This window comes from Daldinia decipiens (genome assembly GCF_022478715.1).
Source record: "Daldinia decipiens strain CBS 113046 unplaced genomic scaffold F4813scaffold_12, whole genome shotgun sequence".
Taxonomy (NCBI): Eukaryota; Fungi; Ascomycota; class Sordariomycetes; order Xylariales; family Hypoxylaceae; genus Daldinia; species Daldinia decipiens.
In genome coordinates, this window is record NW_026054555.1 from 490,477 (window position 1) to 517,951 (window position 27,475).

The following is a 27,475-nucleotide window of genomic DNA, read 5'->3' on the forward strand; positions in this document are numbered from 1 at the left end:
ATTACCATCGATACGTATTCGCTCGAGATGTCTAAACTCGCCAGTGGCCGGTGATATCTTAATATCTTACCTAATTTATAACTTAATTAACTATTAGGTATTGGGATCGGTATCTGATCTGATGCCATTCCAGTTCAAAGCAAGATGATGTCAACGATTTCTATCACTACCAGGGATATTAATACCATCAATCTGCTAGTAACCACTTCCAAGACGATCCAGGAGATTGCGAAAATCCTGCGGCTTCGTGAAAACGATGGAGATCTCAAGGTCTTTTATGCCGATTTGACGGCGTACTGTGCTATGATACGTGACCACGCAAACCGCATTCACAGAGCTGGCATTAGAATCGCTGATAAGTATCTGGACCGAATCTTAGCCCATCTCGGCTCAACGTTGTCATCTCATAAACTGCTAAGGCAATCTGCCTGCGGAACCTCATCTTACACGAGGCTGCTCATATTCAATCAGAGCTGGGAGCAAATACGGAAAGCTGATGATGGCACAAAACTCCAATTCATCAAGAATTCTCTCAGCTTTGGTACCTCTACAATTGAGCGCAATGAATTTATCGAGGCACTGGCCTTGTGGGAAGAAGACTTCCGAAGACAATACCCCGATGACCCATCACAATGGACAGCTGAGGACTTCGCACCCCAGAGAAATATTAGCGAACCATCCTATGCTGTCTGGAGTGCTGCCAAATCAATCTTCTCGGCACTTATGGCATGTAAGAACTGCTCGTGCCCATCCACGCATGATTTCGGGGCTAGGCTTTCTTTGGGTACTTATCGAAAACCTGCTTCAGACGACGACACTGAGGAAGATGTCGACTTTGACATGTTCCTGTCTATGAAGCAGGACTGGCAAGAAGCCCGAGTTCATACTATGAAAGAAACAGTTGTCCAATGGGCGATTGATGACGAGGCACATAACACCCAAACCAAGAGGAAAAAATCACAGACCCCAGCGATGAGGGTAAAACGGTTATGTGAACCGATCGTAAAGATCAAGAAGATGACGGCACATCGACTGGAATTCAAAGTTACGCGAGGCCGTTTATACAAGTTACAATCGGAGAGGAGCCAATTCTTAGCCGACAAGACGAAAGACGCCGTAACTCTCGAACAATTCCTCAGGGGTGGGTCGCGCTCATTCACCGAGAGGACAAGACGAATCCTTGCCATACTTCTTAGTTATGCAGTTCTTCATCTTCACGACACGCCATGGCTCAAACCAACCTGGAATTCCTCAGACATCATCTTCTTTCGTACCGCTACTACCGCAATCCCATTAAGGCCTTTCATCCAAACCCGGCTCTCTGATCTAGAAACAAACTCAAGCCTCCTCGACCACTGCGTCAAAAGCAATGGGGGATGCGAACAAGAAAATTACGAATGCAGTGATATAGATCCAGATGATATCGACCCAGACGATCTAGTACGACACCAATGCCCGAGTCTTGTCACATTGGCAGCAATGCTAATGGAGGTTTATTTCGTGACTCCATTCGAGATATTGGCTAAGAAGTACGGCGTTGAGTTAGAAGAGGAATCATCGAGCCGCACGACGTATTTGGACGTAGATATGGTCTTTCGCGCTTGTAGAGACGAGATCCCCGAGAATTTTCAATTTCATTCTGCCGTGGAGAGGTGTCTGGATCCGACAACGTGGGAAGACGAAGATGGAAACAAATTAGACGACAAGATTTTAAGAACCAGGATATATCAGGAGGTAGTACGACCACTCGAAAATGAATTAATACAAACCTACAGCTCAATCTCCATTGACGACCTTGATCGGTTTGCGCAGACGATAGATTTTGGAAGCTGGGACCAGACAATCTCGGATCTGTGCGAGCAAACCCAATCAACTCGCGTATTGAGCCCAAGCGAGACGGTAGATAGTCTCTATTCGTGTAGCCCTTCGCCGGAACCATCGCTACAACACTACCCTCGCCATATCAATCCTCTTACGAATTTCCAGCATCAAAATGCATTGCTATGGGCTCATAAACTCGGGCCTTATTCCCACCCCACACATAATCTATCTCTACCCTCTTTGACGGATCAGGACGTCTACTACAAGGAATCGAGGTTCTTTGATGATGAGACCATTTCGGAGGCACACTCTCCTGAAGCGTATGTCAACCACCCATGAGTTACTTCTCTCTCATTATCTAGTGCGCGGACTGACGATGCTCCTTTCTAGATGTTCAAACTACCTGAGCTGGAAGTTCAGGTACCAAGCAGTTTACGACAAGTTTATTACACCTTTCGCTTCGTCGTTGGCATTTCCGCCCGTTAAAATTGCGATTCTTGACACGGGCATTGATCTCACTCACCCGGACGTAGAAGCTCGTAGCGATAGCATCAAAGGCAAGTACAATTTGCTTAATGAGAAGTTCAAAAATAGAGTTCATGATCGGAATGGGCATGGCACATTTGGCTTCGGTCTACTCCTTGATTATGCGCCAGATGCTCAGTTGTACGTAGCAAAGATTGCGGAGGATAAGCCGTCTAACCCTAGGGTTATCGCAGAGGTAAATATCAACAACAATTACTCGCCATAAAAATTACTAACACGCTTAGGCCATTACCCTTGCCGTCGATACATGGAAGGTCGATGTCATCTCCATGTCTTTCGGATTCCCTACCTGCGACATAGAGGGCTATGATGAGCTCGAACTGGCTATTATGAATGCTTACTCGAAACATGTACTTCTTTTTGCTGCTGCTTCCAACAGCGGTGGCCAACGAGGCAGAGCGTAGTAAGTGTCTTCCAAAAAGCATAGCGAATTCCATGAAACTTAAGAGACCCAAGCACCCCATCACTTTGTAATCGTCTAACACTGGCTATCGCAGTCCCGCGCGAGAACAAAATGTGATCTGTATTAATTCTACAGATGCAAATGGTAACAGGTCTGGGTTTAGTCCTACTGCCGTCCCCGATGATATCAACTTAGCAACGGTGGGAGAGGCTGTAGAATCGGCATGGCCAGTTCATCTCTGCGATGATGTTTCAAATCCCTCTTGCATTAAGTACAAGTCCGGGACATCATACTCGACACCGATAGCCGCCGGTATTGCTGCATTTCTCTTACAATACGCACGGCTGCACTTGCCAGAGAAAGCAGACGCGTTGAAACGACAGAAACGGATGGAAGCCGTACTTCGACGTGTTGCAGAGAAAGGTCCATCTCACAAGACTCGAGATGAATACCATTTTATTGATCTTAGCTTATATGCTGACAGCCTGTTTGGCAAGGATAAAAGGTTTATTGACCTTACGATTGGTGATCTTTTGGTTAGTTGAAAAAATATATGGTTCCGAGGAGACAGTACATGCCTATCAGCCAAAAATAAGGGCATCTAGATCTTCTACTAGATCTCAATCTCTTACACGATGCTACGTTTAAATGTCAGCCTCCCTCCACTTCCGCGACTTATCTACTCTTCGTCCTCTCCACCTGTCCGTGGTGCGGAACAGCGCAGATGACGGGCACATCACCTTCCATCAACTCTTCCCTGGTGAAGCCTTCTTGTCCCACGTCTGGATCCATCTCTACTAAGATGGAAAGTACTGGAACTTCTAATATACCATGCACCCTTTCTAGCATAGCACCACGCTTATAATCCTCATCCTTGCTCACGACTCCCGTTTTCTTCTCCACAAGAACCTTCCGGACTCGAAAAGCAAAGACGAAGTCACTGCTGCCTTCCCAGGACATGTCCGTATTCCTCCCATGATTCACCTCTGTCGTCGGCCCGCTGCTGATGGGAAGAGCTCCGCCGCTCCACACCGTGCCATCAACTTCGGTGCTTAGGCTTCCGCCTATGCCTCGGGACTTGAAAGACTTGGCTTTAGCACCCGTGACGGTCTTGATACCTGTGATTATATATATTGGCTTTCTGTAGCGAGATTTATCCAGGTACCGACGAACGGGCTCAGCTTCAATGCATCGTTGGAGATAATCTTTGTTCGGGAAGAATTGAGTGGTCTCAATCCGGTCGAAGCTAAATGCCTCTCCCTCACTACGAAGATGGTTAGTTTTACTTGAGTTATGATGTATGAACTATTATTATAGGAGGAAGAAATTAGGCGTCTCGAAGTGATGAGGTATATATAAGTCCTAAATTAAGGGACTTTTAGCGTCATGATTTTGATGGCCGGAGTAGCAGTAGCAATAGCAGTAGCAGTAGCAGTCTATGTATAAAACATCTACAGCTTAAAACACCGAGCACGGTGTTTATAAATCATGTCTACCTCCTATTTTAATCGACGGACATAGCGTAAGAAATCACCTAACCTTACCTAACATCCCAGCTTACACCAACATCTACTCCAACTCCAAGAAAACTTAGAAATTTCGTTAATATAGAAAATTGCCCCGAATTCAGCTTGTCGCGCGAGAATTCGACCTGGGTCTTCTCCGAGGAAAAGACATCGGCATCCGCCAATGGGGCTGCGGTACATAGTGGTCGCTCGGGTTTCTTAAGTGATGTGAGTACGTTGCCTAGCTTTATGGGCCCGTTGGGCGGATAGTCCCACGTAGGCGCGTAAAAGAAGTAGGAGGTTCGATTGGCCATGTATTGTTTATTAGCTGCTGCTGTTGGACCTTGGTTGAGGGAGGTAGATATGTGTACGTATAGTACAAAAGAGTTAAAATGCGGGGTTCTTGGTGTTTTTACGTTTATGTTCTAAATTAATAATCGGGAGACTTGAAATGGTATAAAACACAGGTAAGAAAAAGCATTGACATTAATATATTAGAAATATTGATAATTTTATAAAAAATTACTTTTAACAATGTTTATTATTATCAATTATAATAAAGGTTGCGGCCGAAAGTCTTGCGTACCTCATGTAATGCTAATGAAGGTATGTGCGAGCTTTTTTACTCGCACGGTATTGCTCAAGTTGTAATATGCGCAAGACTTTTGGCTCAACTCCAACCTTCGCGTCGACACAAAATAGATACTAACCTAGTCGGTATTACTTAAGCCCTTAAGTCTTTAAGTCAACATTAAAGGTTATTATCATACTTTAGTTGCGTGGCACTTTCTTTTAAAATAGAAGTACATGATATAGTACCTTCCCTATCTAAAGCATGGGCCATACATCTCAAAGTACATACCTATCTAGGTTACGCAGTAACACCTTCCAACTGCCACTGCTGTTACAGCTGCGGCAAGTGTCTTAGCAACAGGCAGTTGCAACCACAACTAAGCAACCGAATTGCTACTACATTAGAATTTCGTTTCAGACAAGAAGATAATTATTTCTTTTCTTTCTTCATAACAAATACAAAACAGTCAACTGACGCCACAACCACGCATCTCCAACAATGTTTTAATCAAAACTCTCGTACCTACATTTAACCTAGCTAATCAACAATCCCCGGTTCTTATCTTTCCAACCACCAGCGTACATATTATTCTAACAGACGCTCTATCAACTAACTCATATCCTTTTCAATTGGAACAACTCCTTAAAGACAATAAACTACAGAGCTGTTTACATACTTTGTCAAGGTGGCAGAGAACCTTCATCGCGATGGCAAATGGATCGAAGACTGCAAAGACTATTGGGTCGAGGCCATATGTATCGCCGACCCAAGGCCATGGTTCGACGACTCTATTGCTAGCACCAATATTCCCAATATTCGCATCGGGAGGCCAATTCTTCGGAATACCCTAAAAATTAGCAACGGGTTTTACAACCACCAGGTTAATCACTAATCACCACCAAGCAATCGTCTATCTCCCAAACAACACAATCGTACAGAAACCGCCCAACAACCAGCTAGCAACCTGCCAACTAAATCCCTTCGTTTTAATCAGTGTCAGTTACCAACAACGAACAACTCGTTCAAAACTTCAAATCTTAACAACAACGTCGCTTACGCCCTCACAACGACCTCGTGTCAATAATAATGCCGAACTTTATAGTACGCTATACCGGTATTTTACGAGGCACCTGTCCTTCCTAAGCGGGTCGGCGGGCAAACCTTGAATTCTTCTGCCGGGCGTTGGGCTGTGCTCTCTATGCGCTCGGCCTGGTATTAGTCGTCCAACTAAGAGATCACCAAACGATCCCAACGTTGTGGCAGAAAAGTACACCGAGTCCCTAGCATTATGTTTCATCGCATATAGCACGCTTAACCTACAACTCAACTTCCTCTAATTAACAAGGCAATCAACAGCATCCAAGCCCTCAGCAGAAGAACAAGTCAGACGACAGCGACGAGTTTGATGGGGACATTGATTCATACGAAAGAGGGCATTTGCTAGAATTTTTTCACCGGAAGACTCGAATCAGATGTGTCTCGGACGAAACAAATATATACAACGAACCGGTCGTTGGTTACTTGTTGGAGTCTGTGCGTTTAAATGGCTATCTGAAGTCAGCCAGAAGAACCTTGCCGTCGACCGCGGCGTCAAGCCAAGCTCAAGGCCGTCCCCGAGCTAGCAAACCTCGACTACGGATCTGCGGTACAGTCTAGCTTTAATTGATAGTAGCTCGGAGAAGATAGGGTATTGAGGGGACTGATCACGAGGGTTCTACTTGGCCCACTGTACCGAATACGTTAGGAAAGTACCCCAAGACTTTATGCAGATGGTAGATGGCAGGTTGTTTTGGGATGGGCGTCGGTTATGAAGAAGTTCTTGAAGATTTGATCTCCGAGACTACTTCGAGAGGGATATACCTACCTACCTTACAAGCCTACAAAGAAGATCCGAAGCTACGTCACCATAGACGAGGAAGAGGATGACGAGACTATGGAAGAGGTTCCACCAAAGACCTGGGCAGGCCAAACGGCATCGCCGACACCCACCCCGAAGAAAAAAGCGAGAATGCAAGTGCGAACACCTGGAGGAGCATGAATGACCGACGACAACATGGCTTTAGCTTGTACACAATGGCATAAACAAAGTGATGTGGACATCACAACTCTTTTGTGAAAGGGGGAGAAGACTTGATCTTCTTTTACAATAGAACTTCAAGTTTCCACTCATCATGACTCCTAGCATTAGGAACCTAAGTACTCTCTCTTCAAACACGCACACACGAAGAAGAGGCCTTCATGACAAACGATGTTAAGTAACTTTCCAAATTTAAAAGTAGCTAGGTCCTACCATCTAAAACTAAGAGAAAGTTCATATAGGTGATAACACCTGGACGGCTGATCAAACCAAGAAAGGATGGGCGTGAAGTTTAGTGTAATATACACGATCAGGGCGAAACTGCTGGCAGGATAAGAAGTTAACTCAGCTCTACATGTAGATGCAATACCTGATTTATACTAATCGGCTCTTCGACGAATCCCTTAAGTACCTAGGTAGGATGTTAAGCGATTATGCGCATCGAGATTACATGCAGGCATACACATCCTAACGAAAAGAACAACACAAGTAACATAAACACTGGTCGAAATAAGATAGAAATAGAGGCTCCATATAATCTAACATCACATCTCATCCGGTTTGCGACCCGTTCCAGTCGCTACTCCATATAAACGTCGGGCAACGCCACTGAGTCCCCTTCTCCTTCTCGCCCGACGGCCCAATGGGCCGGGCACAGACGAAGAATGACCTCCCTAGAAAGCAAATTAATATCACGATAGGTGAAAGTATACATTAGGTAGGTAGGTAGGTAGGTAGGTAGGTAGGTAGGTAGGTATGAAGCAATAACTTACCTCGATTGATGCCAGGTTTCTTGGTCACTATGCTAACGCAGTCCTCTCCGTGCTCGCATTTGGGCAGGACTCTTTTACCTAGCAACTTGGACCAGGATTCCTTGGATTCGATAGGATCAAAGACTCTATCTGGACTAAATCGCTTGGTGGCGTCTTTTACTTCTTCCGTGTTATTGGATTCTTTCGGTACTTCGGCTTCGAAAGTATTATTAACCTCACTAAGTGGTTTAGGATCCCCGTTTGCTTCTGGAATTGTACTCGGACTTGCGGTAGTCTTGGGTTTGAAAAAGCCCATAAGGCTGCTTTGCCCTTTAGACGAGGGCTCTTTGGTCAGAGTGGCTTTTGTTTTCTTCTGTGGTCTGCTGGCCGACACCGTGCTTGAGGATGTGCGTTTAAGAGCATCTGTCCGTGGTTTAGCTGGAGAAGGCGCTGAATTTACTGATCCAGGTTGTGAAGCGGGTGTTTCGACGGCCTCGTCTTTCGATAGCTCAATTTCGGCAAAACTGCCGCTGGGACTTTCTGACGGCTCGTTGATTGGCGCTAGAGCTGACTTCGAAGGTACCGGTTTCTTGGAGAACATGTCCTTGATGCTCCGCCGGCGGTCAAATTCAGGAATGAGTTTTGCTGACAATGGTAAAAGGTCTTTTGCCGTCCAGTCCCTAAGCCGAACCCCGTCCTTAAAAACTCCCGGGGGATTCAAGATGTCCCTGAGATGCACCTCTTTCCCGTCAATACTTACAACATCTTTGAGAGTTGCAAAGACTGGGCAGTGATCAGACCCCATCAAACCTTCCTGAATATTAGAGTCGATAAACCAGTCCTTCATATTGTCACTACATAGGACATAGTCAATTCGGCTGCCGACATTGGCGGGACGAGCATTCTTCTTGGTGTCCCAGCAAGTGAACATGCTCTCGCGAGCAGGATGAAAGAGCCGGCCAAGGTCCCATAGCACTGGTTCTTCCCTGTTCTCATCCCTGTCACCTGGTACGTCTCCTTCGAATATAAGCTGATTGAAGAGGCGGCGGGGGGGAGCGGAAAAGTACTCTTCGACCGTCTCGCCTTCTTTCCTTAGTCGCTCGAAAAGGTTGGCTGTATCCATAGATGTTCGGATAACGTTGAGATCGCCTGTTAGGACGACCCTCTTGCCCATGGCCACGAGGTTACGGATTCGCACGTCTAATGCGTCAAGGTAGGCTAGCCTGAAATCATCTCGGTTCCCATCGCTGTTAGCCGGGCTGTAGGTCCCTATTAGAACAAACGCGGGGAACTCAAGGATGACGCATCGCCCTTCGCAGTCGAGAGTTAGATCGTCTATCAGGCCCACAAGCTGGCCAGGCTCTGGGTAACCCCCTATTTGTTGATCTGGGGGGAGGTCTCGAAATTTAGTTGAGGAATTCGGTGGACATAAGACCCCGGTGATCCCTTCTTCTGCTCTGATGGGCATACACACCGAATTACGGGTATAGATGGCCACGCCAGCGTAGCCTACTCTTACTATTAGGTTGGATTATTAGACGGGCTGTGATTTACGCACCTTTTTTGTGCTTGGGCAAGTTGAAGAAAACATCCCAGCCAGGTACCAGGACCATATCATCCTGGAGGTCCTTGCGCTGGATTTTAGTCTCCTGCATCACGACTATGTCTGCCTCGAGTATATCGAACATAGCCTCGAAAGTCCTCTTTTCCCTCCATGGCTGGTATCCGAACGGGTTCCTGTTTTGATTAGTTAAAAGTGAGGTTCTATATGTAGCATATGGTTCCATACCGAATGCCGTTCACTATAGGCGGTGTTAGTGAGATTAGATATGACGAAAATGCGGTAGAATACGACGATACGAACCATTCCACGAAGTGATGCGTACCCCCATGATGTCGGAGATGCATTCACGAATTTACAGGATATTTGATAATTTTCTAAGGTGCATCCCCGGTCATTCCTCGTCTACTTCGTCCTTTTCATCTACTACCATCGTCGGATCTGTGCTGGACTGGCGGAGATTCTAAAGGACATGTACGTGAAGTACCTAATATACGGTGGGTGGAGGGAAGTTCTAGTACAAGTGACGGTGCATTTCCCTCCACTTATATGGAAATATTGAAGAGAATTAAGCGTCCCTTCCTTATTATCAATGTTTTAGGTACCTTAGGTAATAAAGTTGTCTGTAAACTTTTCACTACGTGTAGTTGCACAAACTTCAATTACCTAACCGTGCATACCGCTGGAAATCGCGACGTTCTAGGTACCTTGCATGGAATCCGGGGACATCACACGCGCCACACCAAAATGACCCGAAGTCCCGTGATATGCGTCATGTCTCAGAACCCATGTCGTAGAAAGCCACAAAAACGTATCCGCCGTATCCCCGCAGATTTTGGCCGGGCTCTAAAGGTCTAATCCAATCAAAAGCTGACCTCATTCGACAATTGACAATTGAAATCAGACCACCAAATCTACAACGACGTCTACATTACATACAACATACAACATACAACATACAACACTCTCCCCTGTAAACAACCAACGAATATATAATAATAAATAATAAGCGAATAGACCACTACGATGCTTCCACAGCGACAGCTTCTCCGCGCGACGCCGCGCCTGGCTTCCCAGCTGCGTGCCGCCAACACCGCACCCGTCTTCCGCTCCGCTCTGCAGCGCCGCTTGGCTTCGACCGAGAACGCCTTCATCAAGGAGCGACAGGCTGTCAAGGAGCACGCTGCCGCCACCACGGGTGAGTTATCTAGGCGCTCCACGATATCATCTAGGAGCGAATAATACTAGGAATTGGATTGCTGACCCCTCGCAGAGCTCTGGCGCAAGATCTCCATCTAGTAAGACCCATCCATCCATCCATCCATCCATCCATCCATCTATTCCGTCCCTACGTGAGAACCGCACAAAGCAGCTAACAAAATACCTCAACCCCCCCAGCGCCGTCATCCCCGCCCTAATCCTCGCCAGCGTCAACGCCTACAACCTATACCAGGAGCACTGGGAGCACTGGTCGCACCTGCCCCCCCTAGAGGAGCGCGTCGAGTACCCCTACCAGAACATCCGCACCAAGAACTTCCCCTGGGGCGACGGCGACAAGACCCTGTTGTACGTATTTTCTAGTCTACCTACCCTTTTTCAAGCTTGCAGGAGCGTAAAAGAGACGAGGGAGAGAGAAGACGAATTGCTAACTCGAGACAAAAAAAAAAACCAGCTGGAACGACAAGGTCAACTACCACAACAAGGACAAGACCACCTAAGCGCCCGGCCGTAGTTGAAAGCCTATAGTGTGGAATTGCCCGCGATGAACTAACTAACTACCTGACTATGGGAGGCGTAGGAGCGGAGGGAAGTGCATGCGGGAATCAGTCATAGAGCAGGTCGCCCTCGACGAGCAAGACGAGAGACGGACGGGCTGTTTGTGTATCTTCGCCGTTGTAGATATGTCATTCCTTTTGTCAATCCAAAAGCAGATCAACCATCTTATCCTACCTTGGACAAGCCCACCTAACTCCTATATACACATCATTACTTATTTGTTATCTTAATGTACTGGTGTGAGCCTAGTGTTCCTCGCTTTACAGCTACCGACTAACCTAACTCATATACGAAGAAGAAAACAAGCACTAACTACAAGTAAAGTAAAGATATATGTAAAAGAAAAAAAGAAAAAAAAAGTAGGTATTTACTACGCAAACCAAACTAGGGCACATAGGTATCTTAGGTAGGTTAAACAAACAAGTTCCAAGACCCCGACGCCTGGCCAACCTACCAACCAACCAATCCTTTCCCTCTCTGGTTCATTATATACCCTCTAAGGATCAATACCAGGACCCCTGAACCCCTTTAAGCGTACAGGCCAGACTTGTCTTGAGTGCCTCCGATGTACGGTCTAATATGATATGTAAATACTGCACAGCGTATGCTGATTAGACGATTTGTTGTATGATGGGTAAGCTCCGCCTGTTGGGACGGCTGGGTATAGTAGGTATTGTATGGTGAGTTTTAATCGCTATACCCCGGTCTTTATTTCACGGAGGTGGTATTGGTAGTGACGTGGGCATTGACGGCCGATTCGGTAAAATCGGGCTCGGGACCCTCCATCCAATTCGTGTACCCATCTTCGTCCCCGTTCTCTTCTCCTATCCCCTCACGATGCTCCTCTACTCGTCTCCTCGGAGGTAGAGTAGGAGCCGGAGTATGCGTCTTCGCAGATGCCTTGTCCTCGTCATCTACTATCTGAATCAAGTCCTCGCTCTCGCCTTCTGCATATTCATCCATGTCACCATCCAGTTCTTCCGCATCCTCAACCCAAGGCTGGACGTACCCGGGTGAAGACATGGAATCATCGTGATCGCTAATCTGGAATGACGGGCTATTCGGCTCCGAATCTGCCGGCGCCGCAACAACAAGGACATTATCTTCATTGCTGCCGTCGTTACCGGCAAGATGGATTTGAGAGATACGTCTGCGCCTCGATGGTAGCGGAGGTGGCGGCAAGGGCCGTCGTTCTGTTTTCGCGTCATGTAAGTTACCGGTACTTTGTCGTGGGAGCGATGGCGGGGGAGCAATAGGTTTCCGTTTGGTCATGATGGCCATCGGCGATGCCTTCTTTCCGGGCCCGGGTAGCGGCGTGCCAGGAGGCGGTAATGGCTGACCACGCCCCATAGGCTGATTCAGATCCAGCGGGGGATCAGAAAGCTTGCGTCCGTTAACGCTGCCGTTCTTATCCGTTTGCCTCTGTATTGCGTTCAGGCCCCATCGTTTCGCCGTCGCGGCGACGTTAGACACGGCGGCTAGGGTATTCCGCTTGCCCTCTGACGTCCCATTTATAGAGCTAGCCGGTGAAGAGGTATTTTCTCTTCGTGTGAAGAAACCCTTGCCTATTGACCCAGCATTACTCTTGATCGAATTTCTGCTGCTAGATGGCGCAGGTGAGCTTGGAGGCGCATTATCGCTCTCGGCGCTTCCTGTAGAGGAGGCAGTGTGACGTCTGCCTGGTGCTGTAGGGGTGTTCTCATCCTCGCGTGCTTCAGGGACAGCTTCGGAAGACGAATTCGTGGAGCCATTGATCGCTTGTGAGATAGAAGATGATTTACCGGGCGACCCGATGGGGGTATGAGCCGGTGATGTGTTTTTGGACCTGGCAGAAAGATGCGCCATTGCACTAATTGCGTCATCACGATCTGGTGGACTGGTCGAAGGCCTGAAAGTTTCGGCGTGCACTGGGTCAGTGCTGACGATAGGGCTCGACGTCGAGATGGATCCTGATCGCGAGGGGTGTAGCACCTCCGTTGCAGAGCTTCGTGGGCTCTTTGCTTCAAAAGCTGTGGTTGATGCAGACGGACTCTGACTACCATCACTTTGTAAACTCTTTTTTGAATTAAGCCTTCTACCCCAGAATCCTTGTGGTTGCACCGTTTGTGAGGTCTCCATAACAGGCACGGTATGACTCTTCTCCAACGAAGGCTGTTCAGGAGGCATATCCGTACTTGTTTCTTCGATATGGCTGACCTCGTTTACATCCCCGTGCCGAGCAGCCTCAGCTTCGGTGTTAGGAGAAGTCTCAACTGCGTCATCGCCTTCGAATATTCCTCCGCGCCATTGTTTGTGTTCAGTGTTGAAGAAGGGAATATCGTCCCAGAATGGCGCTACTAGTGTCTCGACCACGACCTCCTTGATTCTGTTCTCGATCTGTCGTAGAATCACTGTGTATGTAATCTGCCTCGAACTTACGATAGGCTCGATCGTCATCTCCATCTTAGGCATGGACTGGAATGAGAACCATATACGATTGCTAGGAGGTGGCTTAATCTTGAAGAAAGCATGTCCCTCCAGCTTCTTCAAGACCACAGCAAGTACGAGGTTGACTTCTCTCACCTTAAACCGGGGGCCTAGATCGATACGCGCCGTGGCAGCAACCTCTAATCTGAATTTGCCGTTGTACTTAACATCGGCCTCCATTCCACACTCGCCTTCCACACTAAAGTCTTTGAGCCGGGGATTCATAAATAACGGTGCAGAATCTCCTGTGTCGATATTCTGTATCGTGATACTAGTGAGAAAAGATGGTCGATTGACACGGGAGATTTTCTTCGTGATCTTCTCTCTAATTAAATGTTCGATGTCCTTAGTCTTGTAGATGCCGAGGAATATCCTCCCGATCAAGGCATTAAGCCATCTCGTCTGTAGGTGATCCTCAGAGGAATGTAACTTCTGAACTAATGATATGATATTCTTGACTTCGAACCGCTGGGGTTTCGGGGCTAGATTCAGACCAGTAAAGTTCTGTTCTTGATTTCTGAGCAGAGCAAAGTAGAAATCTTCCTTGGCGGAGCAGTTCTCGGAGAAGAGGTAGAATGGTTTTGACACTTGAGCGCCTCGAGTCAAATCTTTCCCATCCGTCTTCCTGCTCAAGCGCAGTGCATTTCGCTTAATAAACAACTCGCCTTCGGGGGTAGGGTCTCCTCCAGAGTATATGCTGATATCGTGATGAGCTAAGGAGATAACGTGGCGGACCTCGAGCTGCTCGTCGTCGTCAAATAGCATTAGGTGGCCGTGTCTGTTGTCGATGAGACGTTAGCTACTCAGTTCCTAAGACCTGCATCAAAGACGGCTAATAACGTACCTCAGTACGACATAGAACACATTTCCTGCCTTCTTAGGTCGCTGGCTGACACCTTTACCGTCGTCTAACGGGCTAGGAGTCTGCTTCCTGTCGAAGATGCTTCTGTACATAGACTGGTATACACTCTGGCTAGGCGGGGCGACAGTGGCCGAGCCTACGGGAGTAGAACGCTCTATCGGTTTGGCATTGATGCCCATCGGGGTGTATTCACGACATACTGCGAAGTATCCTGCCGCTGTGTCGGATTCGGCTAGGAGGCGCTGTTTCGATTCTTCCTTCTGAGCCTCGCGAAGGGCTGTCGTATCGTCATCAGGCTGAACGATGCTGTTGGAGTCATTGCCGTCATCTTCCTTTACGATTTCATCGCGGGTCGGAAATGTAAGATGCGCATGAAGTAGTATGACTGCTAAAACTAAAGGAATGAAAGTGACACCACCAAAGAGGTAGGTCAATAAGAAACCAGTCCAGCTCATACCCATATCTCCGGCTTACAACAGCAATAACAGCCAGCAAAGTGCGGATCTGCTAACCTTTGCGGCGGCCGAATTCTGTGGACCATGGATAATTGGTTGATTATGTTTTGTTTTCTTTTATCTTTTTTTCCGAAAGAGGTCCGAGGTAAAAAAAAAAAAGTCAAGTATGGTCAGTGATTATATTTAGTATTTAGTATAAGGCTGGTATAAGCTGCATGTGGTATAAGTTCGTATTATGTATTAAGTTAAGTTCGGTAAGGCCACCTTAAGAGCTTCGATGCTCATGCCAGCTGGAGCTATTGCATGCAAGTGGAAACCTTAGAAGGTTAATAACGGATCCGGGCGGTCCAATGGCCTCCAATTGCCTTGGCTATGGGACGTCACAGGCCGACTTTCAGCGCACGTGGGGCTTTTGTAGGTTCGCGGGGCAGGCACAGCTGATATCTAAACTCTCTTAATTCTAAGTTAACGGCTAAGGTATTACATGCTTATAATATATTACATATTACATCCATTATTACATATAAATACCTACCTAAAGCATGAGGCAATCAAATAAAGCAGTATACTTGAAATAATAATATTATATATTAATATTGATACTGCATGAATTCATCTTGCATTCAAAACAACCTACCTTAAGTATAATGCATTCATAAGACACCTCGGTTTACGTATGCTCTATAAAGTCAACGTGCCATCTCAGAGGCTGTCATCGTACCCCCTTTATGCTAAAACGCCATACGATGCTTAGTATCCTACAAGACCATCCCATCCGAAGAATCCCAAGGCCACAATGTAGCATCCTCTACCCCAACCTCGCCCTCCAGAAGCTGCTTCACAGCCGGCTCTATAACACTCTTCTCCGCCCTGTACCGCGCGACCTGCTTCATTCGCGTATAAAACACAGGGCAGTCCTTACTATCGCAAGGCACGCTGTCTAGCGGCGTGAGCCCCGCGCAGCTCTGGCATATCTTCATTGCCTCCGTTAACTTCGTCTCTTCGCGATTAAGCTGCGTCTGCAACTTGAGGAGCGAGGCCGGCGCGTTGCGCCGACATCTCGTGCACACCGAGTAACCCTCGGTTTTAACCTTTGAGCCGCAGACTAGACAGGCTGCCGCCTTCATGTATGACTCGAGTGTCTTCTTGGCGAACGGGTTCTTCCCGCTACCGTACGTGGTCGGATCTACGCGTCGAATCCGTTGTACTTTAGGCATTTCGTCGTACCACTGCCGTACGTTGGCCCCGACGAGGTTGAAGATGCGCTCGAGCGGCGGGATCAGGTTCTTTGATATGTAGTATTCTGAGTCTAGTTGAAGATGCGGGCTAGTAAGTAGTTCCTCAGGTGCCACGCAGCGGTCGATGAGACGTGCTCCGGGGGCTCCCGAAATGACAACGTAAGGAACCCGCTCGCCGTACTGAGGCTCCGCTCTGGCATCTTCCAGCATCTTTCTCGTGCTGATCAAGGCGCCTGGTGGGGGTGCTCCCTTGTCGCTATAAGTTCCCAACTTAACCTCCCTCGCAAAGCAGAAGTCTTGCATCGACACAGCTCCGCGCATGATCTTTTCGCATTGTTTTTGGAAATAGGATTTAACTTGACTGAGGTCAGCTGTCTCGAAGAGGATCTTGAGTGCCTTTTCCTCTATCATCTGTTCAGCAGGTGTCCCGTCTCTTCTAACCGTCTCGATACCCTTCGCGTCAAAGTCGGGCTTGACCTGGTCTTTACTCTCATACTTGTAGCCGACGTAGCGCTTCTTTGCAAGTAAAACACATGGGTGGTAGACTTTCTCGAACTTGAGCTTGATCGGCCGGGGATTCATGTCCGTAACTGCTTTAGAAATCTCGTTGCCAATGTCGAAAGCTTCGTCTTTAGTCCTACCCGGTAGATGGATGAATAAGCTGTCAGTATCGCCGTAGACAACTTCTGCTTTCCACTTTTCCACCGAATGTATTAAGGCTATTGCTCTCTCGAGGGTTTCACGTCCAGTCTGCACGATGCTATCTGCGATTTCGGAGCACGGCATGCGACCCGAGAACGAGGCTGACGTATATCCATATGTGACATTTGCAAGTAACTTTAGAGCAAGTTGCCTATTATTGAGGAGCTTCTGCAGCGTCTTGTCGTCTTTATCCTGCTTCATACCGCTCTTCACCATCACTCGTGTTTCCAGGATCTCTGTCAACATCTTTGCCAATAAGGACTTTCTGACTTCTGCCTTGCAGTACATCATGCCGTTGGGCGATATGTTGATGTGATCTTTAAGCAGTTCCAAGAGCCTCTGTTGCCGCTGATAATCCGTAAACCCCATCTTGTTCGTACCGCGCCAGTTGACAATACGACCGAGGAAAGTTGAGTAACAGTAATTGTATGCAATCATGACACTAGGGTACAGACTCTGAAAGTCGAGGACGATTAATGGGCTATTGTAGAATGCACTTTGAGGTTCCATGACAAGAGGAAGACATTCAAGAGCATTCTGACCCCCGACCTGTTTCCTATCGGGCGAAACTAATATAAAATTTTCCGGTTTCGCAATTCTGAACATGATCGACTCTACTTTGAACTGGGATCCGCGAGAGAAAACGGAAAAGAAGTCTACACCTAGAAGTCGTGCTTGTTCACTTGTACGTGGGATGAGCTCGTTCGCTTCGAGGATCTCTATATCAAGCTTCGTTCGGTTTAGATAATATCGAAGGAGCTTGCTTAGGCCATGATGCCTCCCTTCGACATACCATTCTGTCAAGGTCTGCCAGGGATAATGCGGAATTCGCCGATGCAGCAGGTGCCACACAACATTCTCCATTGTATACTGAAGGAGATTGAGTTCTGATCTCATGGCACGCCAGATGTTGACCATGTGTCTACCGGTAACTCGAATAGTTGAAGTAGTGTTGAAGCCCCATCGATCTGCTTCCTTTCCAAATCGCCCGAATGACTGGTTCTTCATCCGCGAGAATTCGTCGCACAGATTATAGTCGTATTTGAATCTTGCTCTCTCGATTAAATATCCCCACGAGCTACCGTGAACTTCGTACCCAGTAAGGATATCAGGGTCATGCGTCCTGACAATCTCGACCATCCTCACCATTAAGTCGAGTTCCGATGATTCTTCAATGATCTCAGTTAGAATTGGACTCTGCTTCTGCATTCTTCGTGCCAGAGATCCGTCCTCGGAGAGGACAATGATACCTGATTGTATCGATTGCGATGCATTATCACCAGTAGCGAAGTTTTCATCTGACTTAGAACACCAGAAAACACATTGAACCTCGTCCTCCTCCGGATTTGGAAAAAGCTTGCCTCTGGTGTTGACGTGTACCTCTAAGCTCATCGTACTCATATATTGAGCTTCATGTTGGACACTCGTAGACTTCTTTTTCTGGGAATACTTAAAGTTATGCTTATTCCTAGGGGTGGGCCCGTCAATCTGTGATAGATATGGCTTGAGCTCAGGGTCGCGAAGCTTTATTACGGGCTCTTGAGAATTGCTTGCCACCTCCTGGGTTTTCGTCCACCAAGTCTGTACTTCGTCAAAACTAGGTGGCGGCTCCGCGATTTCCCAGCTCCTTAGTGAACATTCCTGACGTAGTTTCTTATAAACCTGGTCATCCCTCTCGGTATCATTAGACACCTCTGATTTCACGCCAAAATTGGCCGGAGATTCTCCTGTTGGGTCAAAATCTGGAAGGTATGGTAAGGTGTTGCTTTCCAGGCGAAATTCCTGACCAGCATATTCCCGAACTCTCTGCGGGACATCTTTCTCGTTGCTATAGAATGCATCTTGATATATGACGCTAGGACGATCTAAAGAATCCATGGTAGACAAAATCTCTTCTGCCGAGGGTGGAGGTCGACCAAAAATGAAGAATTGCGCTTGAGGACGAGGGATACACCCAATATCGATAAGTTTTCCGAAATCCCTTCCTTTCGTGCTTTCTAGCGCAGAATTATCAGGCTCCGGTATGTCCATGTGCAAAATCAATTTTTCAGCAGCATCGTCTGTCGAGGTCCATGGGCCGAATCTGACGTGCTTCTCAAGTTCGCCATTATCACTCTTCTGAGAGCTTGTTTGTTGGCTTAGTCGCAATCTGGTGCTTGGATCGTTAGGGTTCTTGACGACTGGAAAATTGAGCGTATGGTTTCCGGATCCTGTTGAGGTTTTCTTTAATCTCGATTGCGTGGCCTGCGTAGATGTAACCTGAACCTCCTGTCCGTTTGGCTCTCTTGGATTCGCTGTTGGTTTCTCTATAATGCTTGTTTTATCCACATTTAGAGTGGAAGCAAACCCTACACGACGGTGCTTTGCTTCCTTTTCTCCCTGAAACGGCGAGTGGGCACGCTTTGCGGCCCTTTTAGGTATAGTATGTTGAATATTCTGAGGAGCTTTGCTCACCATTCCTTGTTCCTTTGCAATATCCAATAGAACCTCCAGGACTGGGATGTGTCGTCGGTTTCTAGTACGCAAGCAACTAACGAACACTCCATTGACAAGTAGTTCAGGGCGGTTCTCCTTTTCTGAGTCGACACTCGAGCTTGTCGACTTGAGTGGGTCAGGTCGGGTATACGAACCACTTTTGTCAGTATCCTTATGTGGCAATCTGTTTGCTCCTGCGGGATTCCTTTCGCCTAATTTCTTAGTATTAGGGTCCTTGTTCTTTAATGCGTTTAGACCATGGAACGTTTCCTCGTCCGAGTCATCTTGGAATACACCGTCGTCATTCAATCTAAAATCGAGGATACGTTTGTCATCCACAATGATACTGCTGGTAGGGTTCTCATCGTTCTCAAACCGTTGGCTTGTTATACCAAGTATAGATTCCAGGTTATTGGGATAAAGATCCTCTACGGATTGCAGTAAAGTTTTAACAGTAGACCCCAAAGGTATGTCCTTTACGAAGGTATCAAAAGTAACCTCTCCGCCATTGCTCTGCTCGTGTTCGTGTTGTATTAACCCCTGAATCTGGTCCCTGAATTCTTCCTCGTGAACCCACCCGGAGGGCTGTGAATTGCGTGGGTCTGCAGACATGGAAACCAAAGCCTCCGGAGGGAACGGGCTGCTTCCCGGTGTTCGACCAAGCATTTTTCTTTTACGACGCTTCGTCTCATCCTTCCATAATCCCGCCATGCTGTGGACAAGTTTCAGATCGGGGGATAGGGGGTACTTCCTCTCGACGAAATCATGATGAAGCTGCCTCTCCTTGATTTCGTGCCGGTTAAGGATATCCTGAACACATATGTCGACTTCGATCGAGCAATGGCTAGCACGAGGAAGATCCGGATGTTCGGTGACAAATTTCCCCGAGACTGACTGGCTATGCCATAGATGAGGTAGTTCTAAGTCATCTTCATACTCGGGCACCGGAGCCCTGAAACAGACCTTTTGAGATTCTATGAATCCGCACCCATAGAGGTTATAGTCGGTCATAAATTGCAATAGATATTGCAAGTGTGCTTCAAAAGGCTGAAACTTCCGCTTCATGATGACCCCCTGTTGAAGTAGCTCGATAAGTCGGGTCATGACCTGGGGGTTAAGCATATAGATCTTAAGATAGAATCGATAGCCGACGTGGAACCCGTAGAACGGGATTCCCTTGACGAGGGTTATCCTCGCCACATATTTGCTCTTTCCATCATGAGCACTACGACGGTAACTCACAGCCAAGGCGTGATCAATAGAGAGGTGAAGACGATATATATAAGCACCCACTAAAATACCGAATTAGAACCGTGGCTTCACAGGACTGTCGCGCACCTTACCATCATCAGGGAGCAAACTCCCGTTATACTCGATGTACAAGTACGGAAATGCGCCATGGATATGCGCGCACACTTTCTGGCCTGTTTCTGTAGACCCAAAAACTCTGATAACCGGAACTCTGGGTTCCTTGTTCAATTGGGATAGATGGATATCATTACGAAGTTGAGGGTCATATATCGTAGGGATAGCTTGATAATGGTCTATGCAATTCAGCCGCACGCGGAAGACGTCCATGGCGATTTGTGCTGTACGTCATAGCGTCGATGCAATTTAAGGATACTTGGAGAATCCAAAGCACCTCGTATAAACTTAGCCCGAGCTCATTGATTATATACCAGAAAGGATGTGGGATATGAACTTGGTGCTTTGTTTCAATATTCAATGGCGCGGGCCCATCGAGGGGGACGCGTTAAGTGAATCAGTTAGGTTCATACCGCGACGCGCTGTCAGGTGTTAGATGTCTAGGTTAGGTACTATGTAGATAAAACTAATATTAGATACTTGATAGGTGCATATCAGCCTGATATTAGATAAGAATATTCATATGTACATACAATACAAAAGTCAGACCTACCTATCTTTTAGGTACATACTCACGCCGCAATCCAGCCACACCTTTAAATCTTTATTCTAGCCACAATTTTGATACGAAGATACCTAACCTCAAAGATCAGATTACATACTAAACTTCCTATGTATATCTAAAAATATTTCTGTCCCTCAGGTTTCAACATCAAATTCCTAATCCGCTCTCGAGACACCCACTCCACTCCTTCAAGTCACCGCTCATACTAGCATACACACATACACACACACACACACATAATACGCAGTCAGCATGCCGCCGCCGCCACCGCCGTCGCGGCGGAACGACTCCAAGGCATCAGCCGCCTCCAAGGAGGAAAACATCTACATCCCGTCCTTCATCAGCAAGCGGCCCTTCTACGCGGGCGAGGAAGGCGACGCGACCGACTACCTCGAACATCAGCGATTACATAAGACCAAGGATGACCAGTCGAAATGGTACGACCGCGGCAAGAAGCTCGGTCCCGCCGCCACCAAGTACCGCAAGGGCGCCTGCGAAAACTGCGGCGCCATGACGCACAAGGCGAAGGACTGCCTCAACCGCCCCCGCGCGAAAGGCGCCAAATGGACCGGAAAGGATATACAGGCCGACGAAGCCATCCAGGACGTCGAGCTCGGCTGGGATGCCAAGCGAGACCGATGGAACGGCTACGATCCTAAGGAGTACCGCCGCGTCGTGGAGCGGTACAATCACATGGATGAACTCCGCACCCAGCTATCCGGGGACAAGGAGAAGGAGGATGGCGACGGCGACGGTGAGGAGGACAACAAGGACTCGGGCGAGAAATACGCCGAGGAATCAGACATGGGGCGACACCAGAGCACCGCGACGCGACAACTACGAATACGAGAAGACACAGCCAAATACCTCCTAAACCTCGACCTAGAATCAGCCAAATACGACCCCAAGACGCGAACCATGGTCGACGCCGGCGCCACCGTCGACAAAGCCGCACAGCTCTTCGCAGAAGAAGGGTACCTGCGCGCCTCGGGCGACGCCGCCGAGTTCGAAAAGGCGCAGAAGTACGCGTGGGAAAAACAAGAGAACAGCGGCGACACGAGCCAGCACTTACAAGCGAACCCCACGGCGGGCGAGTTCTACCGCAAGAAGGAGCGCGAAGAGGCCGAGCAGAAGCGCGCCCAGAAAATCAAGGCGCTCCAGGACAAGTACGGCGGCGACCAGCACGTGATGCCAGCCGCCCTGCGCGACGCCGCCGTGACCGAGTCGGAGCAGTTCGTCGAGTACGACGAGTCGGGCCTGATCAAGGGCGCGCCCAGGACGTCGGCCAAGTCCAAGTACGCGGAGGACGTCCATGTGAATAACCACACCTCGGTTTGGGGCAGCTGGTGGTCCAACTTCAAATGGGGCTACGCGTGCTGTCATTCCTTTATTAGAAACAGCTACTGTACGGGAGAAGAGGGTAAGGGGGCCTGGGAGGCGGCTGAGAAGCAAAGGACGGGCGTTGAACTAATCGAAGAAGCACCTGCTCGGGATGAAGAGGTAGAGAAAAAGACGGATGAAGCCGAACCTACACAACAACCAAGCAAGAAGCGCACGGTGGAAGAGATGATGGGTGGGATTTCAGAAGCCGAGTTAGACGAGTATCGAAGGAAGCGCACAGCGGCAGACGATCCCATGGCAAAGTTTTTAGGGAATGACGAATTAGTTCGGTAGTATTGGCATATCACTAAGCAATATTATATAATACATCGAAAGGAGTCAAAAGCAGTGGATCACATAGAGCATTGATTTATCAAACGGTCGTGAAAGTTCTTTCATGCATTCCGTTTCCCCCGGCCTAACGCCTTGAGGTATGACCTTTAAAGTAGTTTCATACGCCCATAATGTAATCCGTTTTCCCCACCGGCAAACTATCCACGTAAATTCATAGTGAATGATGCATTTACTCTTCCTCTTCCTCCTCCTCGCCGTCATCCTTCTTCTCGGCGGCCTTAGCCTTCTTTCTCCGGACACGGCCGGGACGCCCGCCACCGAACGGTGAGGTCAGAGAGAAGTCGATGTGCTTCTGGGAGTCGAGACGGACGATGAAAGAGGGAACATTGACGATCTGCTTGCCAACACGGATGTGACGCTGGCGGATGAGGACACGGGCGTGGTGGATGGACTTGGCAAGACCGAGCTTGTAGACACAAGTCTGCAGGCGGCGCTCCAAGAAATCCTCGACCTTCAGGGCAAGCACGTAATCGAGCTTCATGCGGGACTCGTCGAGCACACCGACACGAACCAGACGGCGAATGAGGGCATTGCCTTCGAAGAGACGCTTGGGGTCCTTCTCGTCGAGGGTAAGAAGCTGACTATAATATTGAATCGGATTAGCTTTCGCAACCTAAGATACATTTAAATACGTAAAGATGAATGGAAATAAAAACTTACCGGGCAGCACGACGAATCTTGGAAAGAGTGAGCTGGACACGCCAAACCTCACGCTTGTTTCGTAGACCGTACTCTCCAACAAGCTTCAACTCGGAATCACTATGAAGGCGACCATGTCAGTTTTCTCGTTCACAATCGACTTAAGCCGAGACAAGCTCTAACTCAGTGGCCGGTGATTACTGACAGACGGGCGGCCTCGAAAGGGCGACGGGGGACCTTTGCGGTCTTGGAATAAGACAGAGGCGCCATGGTTGCGACTCAATTGTCTTGATAATCTGGTGGTTGGGAGGGGAAAGGAATGAAGAAATTGAGGTTGTCGTAAGATGCGCAAGAGTTTAGAAAACGAATGGGAAAAAAAAGATGGTAGTTAGAAAAGAAGTGGATTTGTGGAATGGAGTAGGGCAAGAGTGGGGCTAAGCTTGATTGGGTACATCCATACAATGGAAGTTACCCCCCCTCGCCTGCTCGCTTAATCTGCGGCAACTTTCCCCAGTGGGTAGTAGCTTCCAAAGTCCACAACCGCTCACAAGCCCCAAAAATATTCCTAAGCGAATTTCTCGAGAGCCGACATCAAGAGAGAGAAGAGAAATCAATCAACCTCCATCACGCTCTACATTTCTCTTCACCACATTCAAACACCGGCAAGATGGGTCACGCCGCAGGTCTCCGCGCTGGTACTCGAGTACGTCTAATCAATTCTACCAAGATAATTCAATTTTACCGGGGAAATTCATAACTAACAAATATGGCAGTACGCCTTCTCTCGAAACTTCCGACAGAAGGGTTCGATCCGTCTTTCCACCTACCTACAACAGTACAAGTACGCATCGATCTGCAGTGTCTCGAACTCGAATTGCAACAAATTATTGACAATTAGGCAGGGTCGGCGATATCGTTGACATCAAGGCCAATGGTGCTGTTCAGAAGGGGTAAGGCACAAATTCCACGAAGATGCGATCCGACCGAACCCAGGAGCGAAAGCTGCGAACTTGGCAAGGATACGATCGCTTTGCGAACCGGGGCTAACTTGGCTGGAAAATAGTATGCCTCACAAGGTCTACCACGGCAAGACCGGTGTCATCTACAACGTCACCAAGACGGCCGTTGGCGTCATTATCTACAAGAAGGTGAAGCACCGGTACATCGAGAAGCGAATCAACGTCCGCATCGAGCACATCACCCGATCGCGATCAAGAGAGGACTTCCTCAAGCGCGTCAAGCAGAATGCCGCGCTCAAGAAGCAAGCCAAGGCCGACGGCACCACCGTCACCGTCAAGCGACAAGCCGCTCTTCCCCGCGACGCCCGAACGGTGTCCATGAAGGACAACCACCCTGAGACGGTGACACCCATCGCGTACGAGACGACCATCTAAGAAGGGTAAATCAGATGATGGTGGTGCGTGGGTGGTGGTGGTGGTGGTGGTGATGGTGTTTCTGGGTTCTCTGCCGGTTGCTCTTTTCTCATCGCATTAGGGGTTTTTCGCGGCCTGGAATCTCGATCTTCTGTGCATGGCAAGGCATGGATGGACATAGGCAATGCCTAGGAATGATAAAAATATACCAAATGCCAAGAATTATTTTCGAGTTCGTGACTGGGTGCAATATTCCACTTTAAATTCCTCACATGTCGAGACGAGCTTCAGAGTATTAAACTCATTCTCAATAATGACCCAGGTTATAAAGTAGGGGTGTAGCCTTTGGGCCCTTTAATCTCTTCGTTGCTGTTTTAATGAGTATTCCAGGCCCTTGTCGATAATTTACTAGGTTAGATGGTAATACCCTCATAACCTCGTCGTCGCACCCATTAAGCCTCCAAATAGGGGCTCCCCCAATTTCTAAAAACCAGACTTCAGCTCCAGGCTCAAATCTCAAACTCAAGTCTATGATAATTCACTATCTCCTGAAATGTGCGTGTGCTCCTATTATTCTATATTTATCCCATTTACGCCTCATTTTACCTACTCCATAATATCTATCCCGCCGTACTACTATTTATTCACTACCAATAGCCCTCATAGCCACATATCAACGTCGACTATGCTCATAAGTATGATTCCCCTCCAACTCAATAACCCCCGTCTCTCTCCCCCTCCCCCTATCTCCGTTACATCTCTGAGACGCAGTAAACGGCGACGCGCTCCCATGCTGGCATACTGTCGGGAGTGTGCTTGGCTGTACTCGCGGTGCCATAAACATATCCCACTCGTTCATCACGACTCGACACTCCCGAACGGTCCAGGGCTTGCTGAGTAGCTCGGCTAGGCTTGCGACTAGGCTCTTCCGTTTGCGATTCCCGGCGCAGCTGCAGCATCTGCCGGCTGTGGTGTTGTTGGTGTCTTCGGCTACGGGGAGGAAAAGACCGCCCTGCTTTAAGCTGTATAGTTCTCCTAGGACTGTCATCGTAGTTACGGTGACTTGGAGCTGAGGGTGTTCGGCTTGGTTTGCGTGGTGAGTGTTGCGGCACATTGCGGTAGAGCTCTTGGCCGCTGTGTAGATGGTTATTTGGTGGTATCGTGTCGGTTTTTTTAGGAGTTTAAAGAGATTTGCGTTTATCAGGCTAGTTAATCTATTTATCTAACTCCATCTCATCTCACGATGCTCTCCCTCCCGTCAGCACATATTGTCGAAACCAGTACCCAGATAAACAAGGCACTGCTCATGCCGATCGCCACTATACCCTCTGAACGCCTCGCGCGCCGCCGTTGATTAACCCCCTCCGCCTAACCCGCTTAACAGCACAGGTTGATCCGGACGAGCACTTAATTGGGCGGCTATTTGGCCGAGAAGCCCAGCTAGACGCGATGTATTGACACCACACCGTAAGTAGGACTTTGCCCGGCCAGCTCGCTCGTGTTTTAGTCATTAGCCGAGCCGCGAGATACCCTGGAAATGTCAAAGGGAGCCTCAACAGCGGCTCACAGTACTGTTTCTTGTGATTTGGAAGTCTTGTGATAACTGGTCTTTGACTTAGTGTAACTACCTCAAAGGCGGAGTTGATGATCATATATTAGTATGGGATTCTTATTTTAGACGTCTTGTCTATATCGATGCTTTCATTTGCTAGACTAAGAATGGGGGCCGTCCCGACATTTTATAAAGGAGGGCGTCACGTTGCATCGAAGTCGGCTTCCAGAAACTCAGCCATGCGATTATCTCAAATCACATCGCTTGCGAGAGTATACATATATACACGACTGTATTTCGCCGTTAGATTTTTTGAAATTGACTCAGCTTACATGAAAGGAGCGCATGTTTGGATACCTTTAGGTTGCAACATACTATTCATCTGCGGAAGAGATGGCTGTTATTACACAAGTTGTCCGATTTGTCATTCTATCGCGGAATGGCGGATGTGATCTATGCTTATGATATCCTTCTAGCTCTGCATCTATCACAACAGTTACATTCTATTCCAAACCATCCTTCAGCGATATCTTGGAATGTCTATTCGGTACCTGTCTTAATTCTTCAACCAGGGTCGACAAATAATTCACCAGTAACTTCTCAACCCTAGAGAGTACTTACATTACACTTACACACAGCTATAAAAGAAGGAAAGGGGCTCTCATTCAACAGATATGATACTGTTATACATAAGGAAACACGATGAGTAAAAGGCCGTTCTCGACCTTGGGATAGTTGCGGCGCGGTAACATCTAGAACGAGGAGTCGAAATACTCACCGAATGGCAAATATATGAATAGGTGAGTCTTTTCACCGAATAGTGAGGCTACGTCTCTCATGACTTCTATGCTATGCAATAAAATGAATTCAATAATCGTGAGTCTGTTTTCTAATATAAGGGGCTAGAAAACCAATAAGTTTCTTCCTAATGCTACTTGCTACTTGCTAATTATATGTATAGCAACAGCAAACGAAGTATATACACTCATTAGAAGACGCACGTATACGGGCAACAGACACGAACGCGCTCATAT

At 47.9% G+C, this 27,475-nt stretch overlaps 10 protein-coding genes across 10 annotated transcripts; 4 read left to right on the top strand and 6 right to left on the bottom strand.

The window, feature by feature from the left end:
- The first annotated feature begins 28 nt into the window (after nucleotides 1-28).
- On the top strand, nucleotides 29-3,380 carry F4813DRAFT_42374 (pfs domain-containing protein). The gene is made up of 4 exons (XM_049248468.1): nucleotides 29-2,141; nucleotides 2,212-2,542; nucleotides 2,592-2,770; nucleotides 2,865-3,380. The coding sequence occupies exons 1-4, from the start codon at nucleotides 145-147 to the stop codon at nucleotides 3,313-3,315; spliced, it is 2,958 nt and encodes a 985-aa protein (XP_049100673.1). The 5' UTR covers nucleotides 29-144; the 3' UTR covers nucleotides 3,316-3,380.
- A 65-nt stretch (nucleotides 3,381-3,445) lies between these two features.
- F4813DRAFT_388475 (uncharacterized protein) lies at nucleotides 3,446-4,589 on the bottom strand (the record flags this gene model as incomplete). Its single annotated transcript, XM_049246706.1, has 2 exons — nucleotides 3,446-4,034; nucleotides 4,315-4,589. The coding sequence occupies 2 exons, from the start codon at nucleotides 4,587-4,589 to the stop codon at nucleotides 3,446-3,448; spliced, it is 864 nt and encodes a 287-aa protein (XP_049100674.1).
- Nucleotides 4,590-7,213: 2,624 nt separating this feature from the next.
- F4813DRAFT_42437 (DNase I-like protein) lies at nucleotides 7,214-9,679 on the bottom strand. Its single transcript, XM_049248469.1, has 5 exons — nucleotides 9,543-9,679; nucleotides 9,468-9,480; nucleotides 9,237-9,415; nucleotides 7,700-9,187; nucleotides 7,214-7,600 (listed from the first exon to the last, which is right to left on the bottom strand). The coding sequence occupies exons 1-5, from the start codon at nucleotides 9,568-9,570 to the stop codon at nucleotides 7,479-7,481; spliced, it is 1,830 nt and encodes a 609-aa protein (XP_049100675.1). The 5' UTR covers nucleotides 9,571-9,679; the 3' UTR covers nucleotides 7,214-7,478.
- A 350-nt stretch (nucleotides 9,680-10,029) lies between these two features.
- F4813DRAFT_42461 (mitochondrial cytochrome c oxidase subunit VIa) lies at nucleotides 10,030-11,243 on the top strand. The gene is made up of 4 exons (XM_049248470.1): nucleotides 10,030-10,437; nucleotides 10,513-10,537; nucleotides 10,638-10,805; nucleotides 10,912-11,243. The coding sequence occupies exons 1-4, from the start codon at nucleotides 10,266-10,268 to the stop codon at nucleotides 10,955-10,957; spliced, it is 411 nt and encodes a 136-aa protein (XP_049100676.1). The 5' UTR covers nucleotides 10,030-10,265; the 3' UTR covers nucleotides 10,958-11,243.
- A 241-nt stretch (nucleotides 11,244-11,484) lies between these two features.
- On the bottom strand, nucleotides 11,485-15,077 carry F4813DRAFT_42486 (uncharacterized protein). The gene is made up of 2 exons (XM_049248471.1): nucleotides 14,326-15,077; nucleotides 11,485-14,259 (listed from the first exon to the last, which is right to left on the bottom strand). Exons 1-2 carry the CDS (start codon nucleotides 14,802-14,804, stop codon nucleotides 11,724-11,726), a joined length of 3,015 nt encoding a protein of 1,004 aa, XP_049100677.1. The 5' UTR covers nucleotides 14,805-15,077; the 3' UTR covers nucleotides 11,485-11,723.
- Nucleotides 15,078-15,402: 325 nt separating this feature from the next.
- F4813DRAFT_42508 (uncharacterized protein) lies at nucleotides 15,403-21,003 on the bottom strand. Its single transcript, XM_049248472.1, has 2 exons — nucleotides 20,557-21,003; nucleotides 15,403-20,505 (listed from the first exon to the last, which is right to left on the bottom strand). Exons 1-2 carry the CDS (start codon nucleotides 20,789-20,791, stop codon nucleotides 15,557-15,559), a joined length of 5,184 nt encoding a protein of 1,727 aa, XP_049100678.1. The 5' UTR covers nucleotides 20,792-21,003; the 3' UTR covers nucleotides 15,403-15,556.
- Nucleotides 21,004-21,221: 218 nt separating this feature from the next.
- On the top strand, nucleotides 21,222-22,931 carry F4813DRAFT_42515 (Pre-mRNA splicing Prp18-interacting factor-domain-containing protein). Its single transcript, XM_049248473.1, has one exon. It carries the CDS (start codon nucleotides 21,396-21,398, stop codon nucleotides 22,815-22,817), a length of 1,422 nt encoding a protein of 473 aa, XP_049100679.1. The 5' UTR covers nucleotides 21,222-21,395; the 3' UTR covers nucleotides 22,818-22,931.
- Nucleotides 22,932-23,046: 115 nt separating this feature from the next.
- Nucleotides 23,047-23,786, bottom strand: F4813DRAFT_380220 (uncharacterized protein; the record flags this gene model as incomplete). The annotated part of the gene is made up of 3 exons (XM_049245544.1): nucleotides 23,047-23,458; nucleotides 23,538-23,636; nucleotides 23,722-23,786. 3 exons carry the CDS (start codon nucleotides 23,784-23,786, stop codon nucleotides 23,047-23,049), a joined length of 576 nt encoding a protein of 191 aa, XP_049100680.1.
- Nucleotides 23,787-24,033: 247 nt separating this feature from the next.
- Nucleotides 24,034-25,355, top strand: F4813DRAFT_356058 (ribosomal protein L21e-domain-containing protein). Its single transcript, XM_049242935.1, has 4 exons — nucleotides 24,034-24,219; nucleotides 24,290-24,357; nucleotides 24,419-24,466; nucleotides 24,580-25,355. Exons 1-4 carry the CDS (start codon nucleotides 24,184-24,186, stop codon nucleotides 24,908-24,910), a joined length of 483 nt encoding a protein of 160 aa, XP_049100681.1. The 5' UTR covers nucleotides 24,034-24,183; the 3' UTR covers nucleotides 24,911-25,355.
- Nucleotides 25,356-25,562: 207 nt separating this feature from the next.
- On the bottom strand, nucleotides 25,563-26,003 carry F4813DRAFT_388483 (uncharacterized protein; the record flags this gene model as incomplete). The annotated part of the gene is made up of 1 exon (XM_049246707.1): nucleotides 25,563-26,003. One exon carries the CDS (start codon nucleotides 26,001-26,003, stop codon nucleotides 25,563-25,565), a length of 441 nt encoding a protein of 146 aa, XP_049100682.1.
- Nucleotides 26,004-27,475: the final 1,472 nt, after the last annotated feature.